The following is a 14,539-nucleotide window of genomic DNA, read 5'->3' on the forward strand; positions in this document are numbered from 1 at the left end:
GATGTTCAGTGTAGGAATCAATCAGTCACCCAACATGTCCTTCTTGAGTGGATGTCAATGGAAAACATCTTGCTTGCAGTTGTTGAGGCGCGAGGAGCGTGTGAGTGAAGGTCAGGAGAAAGTGACGAATATGAAGAAAGACGTGGCGGAGATGCGCGAGTGGATGATTCAAGTGGACGAGGAGTTTCTCATGAGAGACTTTGAGTACAAGAGCCCAGAGGAGCTGGAGGAGGCGCTGCAGGAGATGAAGGTGCTTTTATATGGGACTGTCCCAAAACCCACACCCTTCACCACTCACCCTGTATTTGGTCCAAGTGTTCAAGTGTGTGTTGAGCTGTTTGCAGAGCTCTGTTGTGATGTGTGTTTCAGAGAGCCAAAGAGGACGTGCTGCAGAAGGAAGTGCGTGTGAAGATTCTGAAGGACAGCATTAACGTGTTGATCAGCAAGACGCCCTCTAGTGGTGGTGCTGACCTGAGCCCTGAGCTCACGGAGGTCCTGCAGAACTACCAGAAACTGTGCGATCGCTTCAAGAGCAAGTGCCACACGCTTGAGGTACACACACACACACACTTCAACTCAAGAGCCAACAGGAAACAATCAAACAATCATTTGGTGTGTGTGACCAAATGTCCCCACAAAGATAGTAAAACTTGAGATTCCCAGCTTTGTGAGGACTTTTTACTGGTCCTCACAAGGAAAATTTATTAATAAACATAATAATTTTATTTATTTATTTTTATGTAAAAATACAGAAGGTTGTGTGTGATTGGTAGGTTTAGGGGTCGGGTAAGTGTAAGAGGACAGAATATACAGTTTGTACAGTATAAAAACCATTATGTCTATGGAGGTCCTCACAAGTATAGCTAAACAAACGTGTGTGTGTGTGTGTGTGTTCAGGAGGTGTGGTCCTGCTGGATTGAGCTGCTGCAGTATCTGGATGTGGAGTCTGGCTGGTTGAACTCGCTGGAGGAGAAGGTTCACGCCACTGAGAGCGTCCCGGAAAACACTGAGTCCATCAGCGCGGCTCTGGAGGTAACAGCAGTCACGTTTGCCATGGTTTCGCTGGAGAAATCCAGTCGATTCAATGGGAATCCATGTGACTGGGAATTTTGCATGAGGGCGAAATATTCCCAACGCAGTGTTTGAAAGCTGCTCGGTTTGAAAGTAACTTCTGTGTGAGCTGTGCTTCAAACATACACACTATTGACCCATTGACTTTTGCCCGCTAATGTGACCGCACCTTAACCTCAATGAGGCTACATATGTTTTCTGATTACGTCTGAATCTGCTCACGTTTGTCGTTTCAAACCCGTTAGACTTCCTTTCATCTTCAAAACACAAAGATATTTATAATGCAATCTGAGAGAATTCTGTCCCTCCACTGAAAAAGTCTGTTCACCCAAAATGTTCATGAAGAGATTATAAAATAAATCCATACGAATCGAGCGGCTTAATCCAAGTCTTCTGAAGAGTCTCGGTTGCTCCATTTGATGAACAGATTAAATTTAGGTTTTTGTTCACATATAAACAAAGATCAGCGAACATGAACAAAAGCTCAATTGTCCTTGACACACAAGAATGAACCTCATTGGTTCTCACGCATCAAGCAAGCATGCTTAATTTGAGTGCTCTGTGTACATTTTGGGTGAATAGACTTTCAGTGGATATACACACACACACACACACACACACATACACACACACACACACACATACACTGAGACTTCTTGATCTTCATTACTGTTTGGAAGATGAACAAAAGTCTTATAGGTTTGGAATGACATGCGGGTGAGTAAATAATGACAGCATTTTAACTTGAACTGACCCTTAAACGGACTCGTGTTGTGTGTCTCTTTCAGTCGGTGGAGTGTGTTCTGCGTCACCCGGGTGATAACAGGACTCAGATCCGAGAGCTGGCTCAGACTCTCATAGACGGAGGGATTCTGGACGAACTCATCAGCGAGAAGCTGGAGAGTTTCAACTCGCGCTACGACCAACTGACTCAGCTGGTGTGTTTGTGTTGATCAAACGATACCCAGTCAGATTCACATTTGACAGTCAGTTACGTTACATTCGTGTGTGTGTGTGTGTGTGTTGCAGGCTGCTGCACGTCAGATGTCTCTGGAGCAACAGTTGGGGACTCTGAGGGAGAACGAGACGGCCTTACACACACTACAGACGTCTCTCACACAGCTGGACCAAACACTCACGTCTTACCTCACAGATCGCATCGACGCCTTCCAGCTGCCGCAGGAAGCTCAGGTGTGAACACACACACACACTCACACACACACTCACACACACACTCACGCACACACACACACACACACACACACACACACACACACACACACACACACACACACACACACACTCTCTCTCACACACACACTCACACACACACACACACACACACACACACACACACACACTCTTTCTGACATACATTTCACAATGTTACTGTTTTTTTGTATTTTTAATCAACTAAATGCAGCCTCGTGAGCAGAAGAGACTTTTTAAAAACAAAAATCTTACCGATCCAAAACTTTTGACTGGTAGTGAATTTTCAATAAACAGATATATTGTAAAACAACTTTGTGCTTATTTTTTACTCTTTGGCCTTTAACTTGAACAATATTCTCCTCAGGCCATTCAGGCTGAGATCGCGGCCCATGAGGCCACACTGGAAGACCTGAGGAGGAGGAATGTGGGAAACGTGCCTTCGACCGCTCCCGAGGGCAAACCAGTGCGAGCAGGAACCCTACTGGACCAGTTACAGGTGAGACTCAACACTGCCCCCGCAGGACGGGAGGGGAACTGCACATGCAGTTGGTCACTTCTGCACTGTACACTAGGGATGTGTCCGAAGCCTAAATCCAAATTTGGAAAGGCCGGAAAATGAATAACGCATTCTACGGAGCCCCTAAAGGGACATGGTTAGGCTTGGGGCTATTTGCTTACATTAGTGTACATCAGATTTCATCAGGAGACAGATCTTAAGGTTCTTGTCTGAAATTTTCGCACGTTAAAAAATAAATATGACCTCGTGTTTTGTCAATCATGTTTAAACACTGCCACACTGAAAAATTCAGATCGGGTTAAATTTGTTGCGTTTTTCGCATCCATAGCAAGCATTTGGAGAGGTGTTTTGACAATTCTCAGCCACCGAATGACGAATATGAAGTCCTGGACAAATGCGGAAGTTGTAGTGTCTATCAAGCAACAAACGTTGTTTCGTGCTGTCGTTATGGAACACAATTATTCTTTACCGATTGCAGCTGGTTCTGTCGACAAAGCATGCTTAATTTTATATTTTCCAAATGTTGCATTCCGGTAATAGTTATGTTTATGTAAGGAAAGTATTATTGCTTTAGGTTTGTGTTTAGTTTATTGACATTGTTTATCACGTCTGGTGTTTATGGCCATGTAAATAAATTTAGCATGTGTTATACATGGCAATTATATTATTATTATATTGGCAAATGATGTGGGTATGTTCGAATGTACTTTTACAACAATTGTTTAGAACACGTAAAACTGTGCAGTGTTATCACAACAATGAATTCAACAAATACAGTAACATCTATGATAACCAATTTAGTATTAAACCTTACTTTTCTTGCTGTTAATTCATTTTAATGCCTCTAGCGGCAGAAAATGTTGCATATTGTACCTTTAATTATGAAAGAATACAAAGGCATTGACATTTCCCATCAGCATGTCCCTTACGGGGCTCCGTAGAACGCATCATTTCCTTTCTGAATGTAGTATTTGGCTTTGAGTACATACTACTTGGTACTTTAGTAATTCATCTTAGACATTCAGGTTTTAAGATTCCACTCTGTATAGGTGTTATTTTAGTATTATTAATGTAATATTTTATAGGTTTTTTATATTTTGAATTAGTTGTGAATTAGTACGTTTAAATTTTCAGTTCATTTAAATTTGTAACATTTTTAGTAATTCTATGTGCCTGTTGTCTTTTTTTGTGCTTAATTTATTTTGTTTTAGTTCAGTTTTAGTGCAAGTAATTTTATTAATATTTTGAATTGGCTTATAGCTTAATAGCTTATAGTTTAATTTTTATTAAAAAAAAAGAAGTGTTTTTTGTCATTTTTATTCTTCTATTTATTACCAATTTGGTAAAAACGTATTTGTTTAGTTTTATTATTAATTTGTATACCTAGTTAGTAATTTTAGTGCTTTAACTTAAAAGAAAAATTATACAAATATTAATTGAAAATTAAGAAATAATAAATTAATAAATAATTAATAAATAATATTAATAAAAAAACACTAAACATCTATTCAAATACTAGGAATCAAATTTTGTATATGGTTAGAGAGAAAAACTGAACATCATACACTAAACGACTGAGGATCATAGACAAACAGACTTTCATGTTGTTCTGAATACAGAAGTCATGCATACACATGTGCCATGTTGATAGGAGACGCGTGACGAATGAAAACAAAACAAAAGCAAAAAAAATCTGATATCCTTAAATCCAAATGGATGGAATCAAAGCCCATCGTACGCAAAAATAAGAACATTTGCAGACTTTCTGCAACTAGAGTTGACTCAAAAAAAAAAAAAAGAGGCAAAAATCTGGGCAAAAGTATTCCAGCTTAAGGTGTATCTCATATATCTCCGTCTGTTTAGCGGAAGCTCCGCGAGATTAGTACGAAATACCAGCTGTTCCAGAAACCGGCCAACTTCGAGCAGCGAATGCTGGACTGCAAGAGGATTCTGGAAAGTGCTAAAGCTGAACTTCACATCCTGGACCTGAAAGACACGCAACCAGAGGAGATACAGACACACCTGACCGGATGCATGGTGAGAAAACACACCAGTGTTCTTCTAGCATTATTTAAACACTGTGTGTGTGTGTGTGTGTGTGTGTGTTTCAGATTTATTCCAATTTTTTTTAACAATAGCAAAACTGAAATGCACAGAGACTTCATCATGGACTTGATCACACTGCCTGTGCTTCATGTAAGCGTGTTGTTTTTATGAATGCAGAAGCTGTATAAGATCTTGAGCGAGGTCAAACTGGAGGTGGAGACCGTGATTAAAACGGGAAGACAGATCGTGCAGAAACAGCAGACGGAAAATCCTAAAGGAATGGATGAACAGCTCACTGCCCTCAAATTACTCTACAATGAGCTGGGAGCTCAGGTACACGCACATCACACACACACACACACACACTCACACACACACAAACACGTTTAAAAATGGCTATAAAAGCAGCGTGTGGATGTTTTTTTTTTCTATTACATTTTGCTATTTCAATTTAAGGTTTTAGATATGAGCAAGAAATGTTAGCTTGCTATCTCCACATTTTGTCGCGTTATGGAAGTAAAATGGGTTGCGGAAGCAATTTCGTGTTGAATGTCATTTTTAATTTGCGATATATTGTGTGTATGATCAGGTGACGGAGGGGAAGCAGGATTTGGAGAAGGCGTTGTCTGTGTCCCAGCGTCTGCAGAAGGACAGCGCCGCCCTGCAGGCCTGGATGAAACACACCGAGGCTCAGCTCAAAGAGAAGCTCAACACAGGAGACATGCCTGCTGACATCGACGCCGAGGTCACATGGGCCAACGTGAGTGTGTTTGATGGAGTCTCTTCAGGACACAGAGTGTGTGTGTGTTAAAGAGCGTGTCCCTGTAGGGCCTGCTGAAGGAGTCGGAGCGCAGGAAGAGCGATCTGTCTGCGGTGACGGAGAACAGCGCCGCCCTGCAGGCGTTAGTGGAGGGCAGTGAGGCTCAGCTGGAGGAGCAGCTGTTTGAGCTCAACGAGGACTGGGAACGAGTGCACACGCTGGTCGAGGACTGGCTCAGCGCTGTCCTGGTGAGTGTGTTTGAGCCTGGCTTTCAGTAGGACTGCAGAAGGTAACGTTAAACGCATTTACCCACAGTGCACTTGTTCAGGTTAATATTCCAGCTGCTTCATTTTGTGCTCCGTGATTTGTAAAGACTGATTAGAAGAATAAAGGCGCACACACACACACACACACACACACACACACACACACACACACACACACACAGACAGACAGAGACACAGACACAGACACAAACACACAGACACACACTCACACAGTAAATCATTTTGTAAATGATGAGGGAAGACCTTCATAATTATTAATTTATATGCAAATTCAATTCACATGGGATGTTTCAGTCATTAGCTATCTTTTTGGCAGAATTTAATTAACCTCAAAGTTGTACTGGTCTGAAATGTCACTTATGAGCATAATATAATATAATATAATATAATATAATATAATATAATATAATATAATATAATATAATATAATATAATATAATATAATATAATATAATATAATATAATATAATATAATATAATATAATAAATAATCACATTACTATTATTTTTTTTTCCCTTAAAAGACAATTATCAAATCAAAGTTTATTTATAAAAAAAAGAAATTAAATGCATGATGAACTGGATGAACAACATTTTTATTTTAAGTTTTAAATATTATATATGTTTTTACTATGCTATAATGAAGGAATAAGAATATAGTAATATTTATTATTATTGTCTTTTTCTGATTCTTAAAAGAGGAATTAAAAGCATCAGTGTTGAATGGACAGCATTTTTATTTTTATAGTATGTTTTTGTATATTATACATGTTAAAATATGTTACAATGTAGTAACAATAATGCTTTTAGTATTATTATTAATTAAAAAAAGTTATCTTAGCATTTAACCCACATCATTGAATGATTGAATTAAATGCATCAATACTAGATGCACATTTTTAAAGAGCTAAAAATGAATGGGCTAATTACATTTAACTGCAAAATAATGATTAAATGAAATAACTTTTGCTATTTTTACCTACTGTATTGCACATTTACACTAGCTAGAGATGCTGTCTCATGTCCTGTGTGTGTGTGTGTGTGTGTGTGTGTGTGTGTGTGTGTGTGTTGTAGAATCACAGGCGTGAGGTGGAGATGTTTGATGAGAATCTGGCTCATATCAGCACATGGCTCTATCAGACTGAGATCCGACTGGATGAGATGGAGAAGAAACCTGCAGCGGAGAAAGAGAGAATGACCAAGGTCAAAGCACACACACACTCGCTTTATTCGGGTGAAACTTAATATTCAGCTGGATATAATATATATATAATGTGTATATATGTGTGTGTGTGTGTGTGTTTATATTGTTGCTTTTCAGAGGCAGAGAAAGTAATTACACTTTGCTTAAAGATCACTGTGTGTATACTAGGGTTCACATGACTAGTCATTTGTAGTTGTGTGTGACCTGTAGTTGCCCGGTTGTCCAGAAAAGCGATGTGTCCTGTGAACAACACTCGATTGACATGTTTTAGCAGACGCATTAGTGTGAGTTTGTGTTTGTGATGTCGTCATGCTGTTGTTAAAGCTGTGTGTGTGTGTCTGACAGGCTGTGCTGTGTGAGTTGGAGGGCATGAGTGCTCGTGTGGACAGTGCTCGTGATCAGGCAGTGATGTTGATGACCAGCAGGGGTCCTGCCTGTAGAGAACTGGTGGAGCCCAAACTGGACGACCTCAACCGCACCTTCCACAAGGTGGCGCAGCACATCAGCTCTGCTCAGGTGAGACATGCCCACGGCTCACAGCGGTCCGAGAGGACTGACACTCGTCAGCGGGTGCTAACTGTGTGTGTGTGTGTGCAGGTGTCTGCTGGTCTGGAGATCACACAGGATCCGCAGCAGGAGCAGGTAGACGCTCGATCTGCTCCTCTTCTCTCCTCCTCTCAGCTGCTGCTGTTTGAGTCAGACATACAGGCGACTGTCAGAGCACTGGAGCAACAGGACAAAACACACACACCTGATGACGAGAGGGTAACGCGCACACACACACACACACACACACACACACACGCACACACTCACACTCACTCACACACACTCACACACACACACCTGATGACGAGAGGGTAAAACACACACGCATACACACACGCACACACACACACACCTGATGACACACACACACACACACAGACACACACCTGATGACGAGAGGATAACACACACACACACACACACCTGATGACGAGAGGGTAAAACACACACGCATACACACACGCACACACACACACACCTGATGACACACACACACAGACACAGACACACACCTGATGACGAGTGGATAACATACACACACACACCTGATGACGAGAGGGTAACGCACACACATAACATAAAAAAGTTTTTTTGTTTTTTTTGTTGAGAATTTTAACTCAACTAGATAAATAAATTATTCAGGACATTGGATTGGACGATTCAGAAGACGAGTCTTCGATTTTGAGTAAAATTTGAGTATTACATTTAATGAGTTCTCATCAGTGATGCGCGGGTCAATGTATAAACAACCCGCACCCGACCGACGTTTTCAACTAACCCGCCCGCAACTCGGACCGCAAAAAAAGAAAAAGAAAATATTGTACCCGACCCGCTTCCTGACCCGCATTTTTTAAAAGTAGTATATGCTCATCGTAGCGTCATTGGAATTTTTTATTTATATATATATATATATATATTGTAATTTTGTCAAAAATTATAAAAAATCGTCAATAAGCTCATAATTTGTACTAAAATAGTCTAAATGTTTAGTTTTAAAAACAATTTTAAAAAGCTGGCTATGTCTATTTTGATGTTTCTGCGCAAGTTCAGCAGACACTGAGGTTCGGGTTTGTTCCGATCAGAGCTCGTGAGCGGAGAGCGCAATTCTGAATATTCCGCTCCGCTCGCTCATTCCGTAGGGTCGCTCGCTCAACCCAGGATGGCCTGCTGGTTCGAAAATATGTGGAATAAGGGCTGCCTCCGACAAATTTTTTTTTCTAGTTGACTAGTAGTTGTTCATTTAAGCCATTCGTGGACAAATCGCCCCTTTATATTAATTTAAGCGTTATGACCACACGCATAAAGCTTGCCACAAAGAACCGGTTAAAGTAATGATTATGAATGTGTCTAAATTAGCAAGGAGACATTTAATTGTTTAGTAATAAACTGGTATTTTCTGTGTCACTGCAAAGATGAAGTTGACGATTCGGACTCGCCATGAACGCCAGAGAGAAATGCATATTACATAATCAGAGAGTAGCCTATTTATTTTGGTTTGAATATTTTCGTTTAAAAGTAGACATTTCAAGCTTTCTGTAATATATAACCTATATTTCTCAAATCTGTGAGGCACAAGCTGAGTTTCGGCGCCCTCCAGTTCACGTGCAATGCAAGTGATTGTGCCGGCTCCTTATTACATTGCCTGCTATATATTTGATTCTTATTCATTAAATACAGGCAATTGATTGATAAAACATTGATCAAAATTAAGATACAATTTATACAAAACGAAAATCTTTTAAACAGAGTTTTCTATAAAACAAAACTTAATGAAGTCGTCAAAATCATGTTTTACCAAAAACAGCGCCGTTGCTAGGAGGGCGCCAGCGCCTCTGCCTCTCAGCGCCTCTGCCTTTTAACAACGCAACAAAATATTTAAAGAGCATCAATCTATTAAAATCTATATTATGTATACGCACAGATAATATAACATAGGCTATATTAGTCAATATTTTTTTATTAGGTTAAGCAGTGATTGGATAACGTTTTTTTATTTTTTATTTTTTATTTAACGTTTTTAATTTAAGGCCCACACACAATTGGTCTGGCCCATCCAAAACTGGAATCCTGGCGCCGTGCCTGGTTGGTCGTGCCAGTTTTGTGGCTATCAAATGTGTAAATAGCATCGCAAGAAGTACACATGACAAAGCCAGCACTTTGGTCATCATCTTTCATTATTTCGGCAAATGTCTCCCACACTCCCACAGCTTCCACTCCCCAGTCTTCACCTTTTCTCTTGCCGCCTCCATCTCTACCTGCAGACTGAGCTTGTGCGTCATCGTACTTCTTGCCAGTTATTCAGCCAATAAAGTGTAGACCTATGTATTTCATAGAAAATTGTGTCTAGTACTATATCAATTACAAAGGTTTAATTGGCATCTTTATTTCAAACGACCCGACCGACCGCGACCCGAATATCATTAAAAATATTTTTGGATGACTCGTAACCGCGGGTAACCGCGGGTGACCGCAGGCAACCGCTCATTTTGGATCAACCCGCGCATCACTGGTTCTCATATATTTCATATTTTGGTGTTTGACAAGATACAATAAAGTTTTCTATTTTTCTATTTTTTACCTGACTCTTTGCTGTATTTCAAAGTGTTGGTTTTTGGCAAATAGAATAGAAACCAGTGGAGGGGTCAATATGATGCCAACACAAAAGTTGTAACAAAATTTGTATGTTCATAAGTCTGTTCAAATGTGTTGAAACTTTGCATGCACATTCATGATCCAAAATAAAAAGTATTCATCAAATCCATAGAAGTAAGTAGTAGAACCAGTGTTTCAAGCAAAATGACAAAATCGTATAGGGGCCGAATTGAGCCAAACACAACAGGAGTGTTGAACATCAGCTCCAGTAACAGCAGACGTCTATATTAAAGCACTGATGTGTTTGTGTTGTAGCTGGCCGAGGAGAAAGCACATGTTGAGGAGGTGCTGAGGAGAGGAGAGGAGGTTCTGCTGTGTGTGTCTGATGAGGAGAGAAGAGAGGACATCCACAGGAGACTCCTGCTGCTCCAGACACGATACAAGGTCATTTCATGCACTCTTAACATGTCAAACACATAAGGCCCGCTCCGAGCTTCAAGCCACTTTCACAGAAGCAAACCGTTAAATTGCGGTATTAACATGTCTGGCAGCTGATTTCGGTTTCTTACAGGTATTGCTTCTATGCAGAGAAATCACCAAAAACTCTTTCAAAAAAATCTTGAAAGATGTAATTTACCCAAAAGGTCTTTCAGAAATAGTAGGCTGCTACTATTTGAAAAACTGGTGGGCCACAATTTTTTGAGTTGAAAGTCCACTGTGTTGATGTGTACGAATGAAATATACAAATTTACATTTACTGTTGCTTTTTATGTCATGTCTATAAGTAGAACATTTGACGTTAAAACCCTGCTTTAGGTTCCACTCTTTGAAAAAAGACTTGTAGCATCAGAACATCCTAACCTTATGTATACTCAATATTATGGCTATTTTATGACTTTTTTGGCAATGTTACAACTGTGTTATGACTATTTTGCAGTTACATTTATTGCTTTGTTAAAGCTATGTTTTGGTTGTTAAGGCTAAGTTACAACATTGTTTCAGCCGTGTTCATGGCTATGTTTATGGTTTTGTTCTGGCTATTTTAAAGCTATGCTTATGGCTTTGTTAAAACTAAGTTTTGGCTGTTAAGACTATGTTACAACATTGTTTACAGATGTGTTAAAGCTTTTCTACAGCTGTGTTTATGGCTATGTTACAGCAATGATTATGGTTATGTTCTGTTTGTAAAAGCTTTATTACAACATTATGTTTGTTCCAGTTTTGTTACAGCTATGTTTATGGCTATGTTTATCTACAGCAATGATAATGGCTATGTTTTTGGTTATATTATGACTATACTGATTACATTCATCGCTGTTAAAATAGTTTCGGCTGTGTTACAGTTGTGTTCCAACAGTGTTTACAGCTGTTACGGCTTTGTTACAACAGTGTTTACAGCGGTTACAGCTTTGTTACAGCTATGGCTGTTACAACAGTGTTTATGGCTGTTACAACAGTGTTTACATCTGTTACGGCTTTGTTACAGCTATATTTACGGCTGGCTGTTACAACAGTGTTTACAGCTGTTACGGCTTTGTTACAGCTATATTTACGGCTGGCTGTTACAACACTGTTTACATCTTTTACGGCTTTGTTACAGCTATATTTACGGCTGGCTGTTACAACAGTGTTTACAGCTGTTACGGCTTTGTTACAGCTATATTTACGGCTGGCTGTTACAACAGTGTTTACATCTGTTACGGCTTTGTTACAGCTATATTTACGGCTGGCTGTTACAACAGTGTTTACAGCTGTTACGGCTTTGTTACAGCTATATTTATGGCTGTTACAACAGTGTTTACAGCTGTTACGGCTTTGTTACAGCTATATTTACGGCTGGCTGTTACAACAGTGTTTACAGCTGTTACGGCTTTGTTACAGCTATATTTACGGCTGGCTGTTACAACAGTGTTTACATCTGTTACGGCTTTGTTACAGCTATATTTACGGCTGGCTGTTACAACAGTGTTTACAGCTGTTACGGCTTTGTTACAGCTATATTTATGGCTGTTACAACAGTGTTTACAGCTGTTACGGCTTTGTTACAGCTATATTTACGGCTGGCTGTTACAACACTGTTTACATCTGTTACGGCTTTGTTACAGCTATATTTACGGCTGGCTGTTACAACAGTGTTTACAGCTGTTACGGCTTTGTTACAGCTATATTTACGGCTGGCTGTTACAACAGTGTTTACATCTGTTACGGCTTTGTTACAGCTATATTTACGGCTGGCTGTTACAACAGTGTTTACAGCTGTTACGGCTTTGTTACAGCTATATTTATGGCTGTTACAACAGTGTTTACAGCTGTTACGGCTTTGTTACAGCTATATTTACGGCTGGCTGTTACAACAGTGTTTACAGCTGTTACGGCTTTGTTACAGCTATATTTACGGCTGGCTGTTACAACTGTGTTTACAGCTGTTATGGCTTTGTTACAGCTATATTTACGGCTGGCTGTTACAACAGTGTTTACAGCTGTTACAGCTTTGTTACAGCTATGTTACAGCTGTGGCTGTGCTAAGACTATTACAACATTTTTTTTTTACTCAGTTATGGCTTTGTTATAGCTATGTTTATGGCTGTTACAGCATAATGATAATGGCTATGTTTACGGTTGTATAATGACTATTTTACTGTGTTTACAGCAATTACGGCTTTGTTACAGCTGTCTTTATGCCTGTGTAACAGAAATTGTTCTGGCTATGTTTACAGCTGTGCTAAAACAATGTTTTGACTGTATTAGCTGTGTTACAACAGTTTTATTACAACAGTATTTTTGGCTGTTATGGCTATTTGTTATGTTATTTGTTATGGCTATGGCTAACTGTTATGTTTGTTTTAGTGTTTAGTGCTATTCTTTGGTTCTTTTAAGGCTGTAACAACATAGTTTACATTTGTTTAATGCTTTGTTACAGCTGGGTTGCAGTAATGATGCATGTTATGTTTAAAGCCGTGTTATGCTATTATACGGCTATGTCAAGGCTGTTATGCTATGTTACAAAAATGTTTAAGGCTATGCTACATCTGTTTACGACTGCAACTTTCAACACCATGTTTTCAGCTGTATTACAGCAACATTACAGCATTGACAGCTGATTTGCTGACATTTCCACATCAGATCTTATAAACAAAATGCTTTTACATTGTTAGCAAAGGCTGAATGTGTGAAAGCACCAAATGTATCACGCTAGATTCTTATATTCACTATTGTCTCTCTCTGTTTCTCTGCAGGAGCTTCATATCATCAGAACTCAGCCAGTTGTTGAAGTTGTGTTGGAGTCATCGTCTTCTCCTCCGCAGAGATCAGAGTCATCCCTCTCTCCCCAGGACGAGGGGAGCACATCCGTCTTCCCGTCCGACTATCTGCTGGACATTAATAAGGTTCTGCTGGCTATGGCCGACAACGAGCTGCTCCTGAACTCCTCAGAGCTCAGCGGAGGACTGTTTGAGGACTTCTCCAGCCAGGAGGACATGCTCAGGGTTAGACAATATCCATGACGTCCAAATATCAGTATACTAGTACAAGTGTTGGGGAAACTACTTCAAAACTCTAGCTTGTCAAGCTACAATCTACTTGTAAAGTTATAAAGCTGCACGTTGACCATAATAACTTCCTGTTCATGAGAAGTCTGATATAGAGACAACACTGAGTGGAGCAATGGGTGTTTTCAGTTGTATTGACTTCTCTGTGTCTCTGTTTGTAGAGTATAAAGGAGAGTTTGGAGCGGTTGGGAGAGCAGGTTGAAGTGATTAATGAGCGCCAGCCCGATGTGATTCTGGAAGCTTCCAGACAGGAGATGGCACAGATATCCGATGCCCTGACACAACTGAACTCAGAGTGGGACAGAGTCAACCGCATGTACAGCCAGAGGAAAGGGTGAGTCCCGAATGACTCTGCATTCTCCCATAATTCCCTGTTTTTCTGCATCCCCCCGTTATGGCCCTGAACCTGAAAAACAAAACAAAAATAAAACAGGTTTTGTATTTAATTTGCGTTGAATGTTGATAATTATTGAATGAACCAATGATGGATATAGTTTTGAACTCTGTAACGTCTTTATTTGTGAGGAAGGTGATTATTCATTCTTAATTTGAATTTAGTGGATGTGTGTGTGTGTGTGTGTGTTGTTTGCAGTGGGATTGATAGAGTTTGGATTCCAGCTTACATTTCCTCATTTTCTCGTTATTGGAGATAGATTTCCTAATGTTATTTTGCCCATTCGTAACATGCTAATGGAGGAGTCCAGGGAAGGATGTAACCATGCATTCAAAATTGGGGTCGGCAAATGTAATAAT

The 14,539-nt window shown here is 39.8% G+C and overlaps 1 protein-coding gene across 7 annotated transcripts in view; it reads left to right on the forward strand.

Annotated features, from left to right (window-relative positions):
* Nucleotides 1-14,539, forward strand: part of utrn (utrophin) — a gene marked incomplete at its 3' end in the record, with an annotated part of 239,702 nt that overhangs the window by 56,207 nt on the left and 168,956 nt on the right. For all 7 annotated transcript variants that reach the window (XM_084099868.1, XM_084099871.1, XM_084099870.1 and 4 more), the window contains 16 exons: nucleotides 80-250; nucleotides 370-552; nucleotides 898-1,032; nucleotides 1,860-2,009; nucleotides 2,101-2,262; nucleotides 2,648-2,779; nucleotides 4,664-4,837; nucleotides 5,024-5,179; nucleotides 5,436-5,606; nucleotides 5,675-5,854; nucleotides 6,968-7,096; nucleotides 7,443-7,613; nucleotides 7,695-7,862; nucleotides 10,554-10,682; nucleotides 13,475-13,723; nucleotides 13,948-14,120. In XM_084099868.1, the coding sequence (XP_083955994.1) occupies nucleotides 80-250; nucleotides 370-552; nucleotides 898-1,032; nucleotides 1,860-2,009; nucleotides 2,101-2,262; nucleotides 2,648-2,779; nucleotides 4,664-4,837; nucleotides 5,024-5,179; nucleotides 5,436-5,606; nucleotides 5,675-5,854; nucleotides 6,968-7,096; nucleotides 7,443-7,613; nucleotides 7,695-7,862; nucleotides 10,554-10,682; nucleotides 13,475-13,723; nucleotides 13,948-14,120 (2,633 nt within the window). The remainder of the gene's footprint in view (nucleotides 1-79; nucleotides 251-369; nucleotides 553-897; nucleotides 1,033-1,859; nucleotides 2,010-2,100; nucleotides 2,263-2,647; nucleotides 2,780-4,663; nucleotides 4,838-5,023; nucleotides 5,180-5,435; nucleotides 5,607-5,674; nucleotides 5,855-6,967; nucleotides 7,097-7,442; nucleotides 7,614-7,694; nucleotides 7,863-10,553; nucleotides 10,683-13,474; nucleotides 13,724-13,947; nucleotides 14,121-14,539) is intronic.

The sequence above is a fragment of the Abramis brama genome (assembly GCF_963993115.1).
Source record: "Abramis brama genome assembly, chromosome: 22".
In the NCBI taxonomy this organism is placed as follows: Eukaryota; Metazoa; Chordata; class Actinopteri; order Cypriniformes; family Leuciscidae; genus Abramis; species Abramis brama.